This window comes from Silene latifolia, chromosome 2 (assembly GCF_048544455.1).
Source record: "Silene latifolia isolate original U9 population chromosome 2, ASM4854445v1, whole genome shotgun sequence".
Taxonomy (NCBI): Eukaryota; Viridiplantae; Streptophyta; class Magnoliopsida; order Caryophyllales; family Caryophyllaceae; genus Silene; species Silene latifolia.
The window spans coordinates 5644975-5648356 of NC_133527.1; the positions used below are offsets into that span (position 1 = coordinate 5644975).

A 3382-nucleotide genomic window follows, 5' to 3' on the forward strand; every position below is an offset into this window, starting at 1 on the left:
TGGTCGTATTCAAATCGACTCGGTCTCGTACTTTGTCTTATAAATAATCTCATTTGATAATTGAGTTAGTTGTCTGTACTTTGTGTACGTTCAAATCTCATTTGTGAAATATATTCTAGATAGTAGACACAAAACGGTTTGTTGGATGGTTGGACCCGATCGATAATAACTTGCACAAATACTATGTAAGACAGGATTTATATAACTTTATTGTAAAACGAGATTTTTTATTAACTGCTTACTAGTTTTAACCCGTGCAATTTGCACGGGTATGTATTTAGGCAAATATTAATGTTTTTGGATGTATATTTGTTTTTGCATTTCTATTGTAGTTATCTAGTTGGTCTAAATCTACGATCTACATAATTTATGTTTAAATTTGTTACAAACACGTGTTCACATACACCTTTTTTATAAAAATAACGTAATCTACTCTTGTAAATAAAAATTGCATACATAAAAAACTTTACATCCGGATAAAAGAAATATAATCTAATATAATCAACTTTAACATATGTATGTAATTCATTTGCGTTTTATGTTCGATCCCGTATATAAATGTTATTCCTTCTTGAAATTATGTAATTTTATTATTATGTAATTTTGTTTTAAAAATTATTAATTCAATTTCATTTACTCGCATTTGTAATTCATTCTGCGTATATGTTATTAATTTTATTTACACGGAATGTATAAAATTATTTCATAATATTAATTCATAGAATTTTTTCATAATATTATTTCATAGAATTTGTTGTAAGACGGAATTTATCGCATGTTTGAAAAGACAGAAATTTGAAGAAATAAATACATTCCACACTCACGGGTCCCACCATAACATGAATTTCAAAAAAAAAAAAAAAAACTGCATTAATGACGTGGCGCGCTGAGAATTGAGTATTGTTTTTTGTATTAATATAGATAAGATACTAGTAATATAATTTATTTTGATAATATTTCTTTATTTTGTGTATATCCTGGAAGGACCGTGGTATATCATATGTAGCAACGGAGGACATAAATGTGGTCATTAGGGCAACCATGTAAAGCCTCTCATTTGGTATTTGGTTATTGTCTCCCTAACTCGAAATCGACGTAGTAACATACTTACCCGCGAAGGTGGCTAACTTTGTCTAATGATAACATAAGACTCCTTAAGTTTAAATTGGAGTGATCAGGCCTCATAAGTTATCGTACAAAAAGTAAAATTAAGCCCCTTATTCAATATTTCAGGAGAAATTCAATATTTGTTATCGCACAAGATGAATTTTAGGTATATTTTCTCAAAAAAAAAATGTAATTATTTTAAAAATTCTAAGAAAATAATAACTTTCTTGACACCATTTTGCCATTGCAGAATATATCTGATTAAGATGTGGCATCAAAGCAAAAACAGTAAAAGGTGAACCTAATAGTAAAATATCCTAACAAGCAACGGTGAACTTTATCATGAGACGGAGTGAGTAGGTTATTGTCGCCCTAACTTGAAACTAGGGATGGCAATTATGGCTCAAACCGAACCGAACTCGAATCGAATCGAAGGAAAAAAATTCGATCCAAACCCACCCATTAAAAACCCATCCCCGATCCACTATTAAAAAACCCATATCCATATTCACCATTGGGAAAACCCGAACCAAATTCAAACCCGATCCATTCATACCCGAACCCGATCCATTCGGATATTATTGAAAATTTAGGCTTTATTAAACCTAAAATTTCAATTTTCTTATATAAGATTAATTTTTTACGTAGTCAAATAAAGTTTCGAATTGGGTTTTGGATTATATGGTGGATCGGGTATGGATTTGGAGCGGGTATGGGTTTGAAAAAAATATAATGGATCGGGTATGGATTTTAAAAATTTTGATATGGATTGGGTATTGATATGGATCTGTGATCCAATAAGTAAGTGGATCGAGTTTGGATTTTTCAAAATCCGATCCAATCCGACCCATTGTCATCCCTACTTGAAATGGAACTAATTACAAAATCAGGTAATGTCTCAACCCAAACCTAACATAGTTACATAAATACATAAATATTTTCCTAATCTAATTTGTGTTTGATTCTACCCTAATGGACTCTACAAATAAAAGGGTAATTAAATCAAATTTTCAATAACAGCTGACGTTATTTACCTAGTGAAAAAATCATGGCTAGGCCTAAAAAAACACGAAAGATAAACCATGGGGTTAATCGAACAAGAATGGACGATCTCGATGACCATATGCTTACTCAAATACTACTCAGACTTCCCAATTGTAAAACGGTACTAGCATGCAGTCCTGTGAACAAGCGTTGGTATTCTTTAATCTCCGACCCCAACTTTTCGGACCAGTTCGCTGACCACAAGAAGAAAACAACCACCCTTTTGAAGGGCTCGGGTTCTGATCATGAAGATGATGAGCCACCGTGGACCTTCATTACAAACTTGCGGTTCATGATCAGAAAATTCACATTTGGGTCGCAAAAATTGTTTCTGCCTTGTAATACTTCCCCTCCAGTGGCCACATTCAAGGACTTGGTGTTAACCTGTCAACTAGGTGGCCTAGTTTACTACATTACCAATCCATTAACCAAGCAATCGGTCGCTCTGCCACCGTGCCCTGCTGATAAGCATCAACGGAGACGGATAACGACTTTTTTGATATGCCAACCATCTTCTAACCACAATCAGGATTATAAGTTTAGAGTTGGGGAGATTCGAAATTTCCGTAAGGAACATAGTCTAGACACATGCTATTTGGTCGTTTATTGTTCGGAGATTGATGAATGGAAGGAAATTAACCTTAGGGTTCCCAAGGAGGCTAGACCACACAGATTGTGGAATACAGAACCCGAGATTGTTGTTTGTAATGGGATAATCTACTTCAAAAGCGGGTTATGTTTGGTGGCATTGGACCCGTTTGATGTGAATGTCGCTTGTGGCACAACCCTTGAGGCGCGAGTTATGCCACCACTACCCCGATTTTGGGTATTTGCAAGAATCCTCGGGACAATTGCTAGTCGTGCGCACTCCTTGGTTGTGGTACCAAAAAGATGGGATGGCTATTAAAGTGCAGATGGTGGTGTGGAAGTTGGACCCGAATCAAACACCTCTCGTGTGGGAGACGACTTTCCAAGGTTTGTGCAAAGGCATTGTGAATAGTACTGAATTAGAAAGCAACATTAACAAAAAAGACATTGTGGTACACGGACACCCATACAATGATAAGCTGATTTATATGTATCTTGCCTCCGAAAAACAGTTGCTTTTGTGTGATACGCGAACAGGCTGCATAACGTCTTCAAAAAGTTTGCCTAATTATGTGGGGAAATTTCATAGACTCGAGCAACAATGGTGGCCCACCTCTGTTCCTGCGCTTGCGCAATGCCTCAC

General features: G+C 35.4%; 1 protein-coding gene across 1 annotated transcript; it reads left to right on the top strand.

Annotated features, from left to right (window-relative positions):
• Window positions 1-2209: 2209 nt before the first annotated feature.
• Window positions 2210-3058, top strand: LOC141632796 (uncharacterized). The gene has a single exon (XM_074445310.1). It carries the CDS (start codon window positions 2210-2212, stop codon window positions 3056-3058), a length of 849 nt encoding a protein of 282 aa, XP_074301411.1.
• Window positions 3059-3382: the final 324 nt, after the last annotated feature.

Coding starts and splice junctions, on each gene's coding strand:
- LOC141632796 (XM_074445310.1), top strand. CDS start 2,210: ATGGACGATCTCGATGACCATATGCTTACTCAAATACTACTCAGACTT.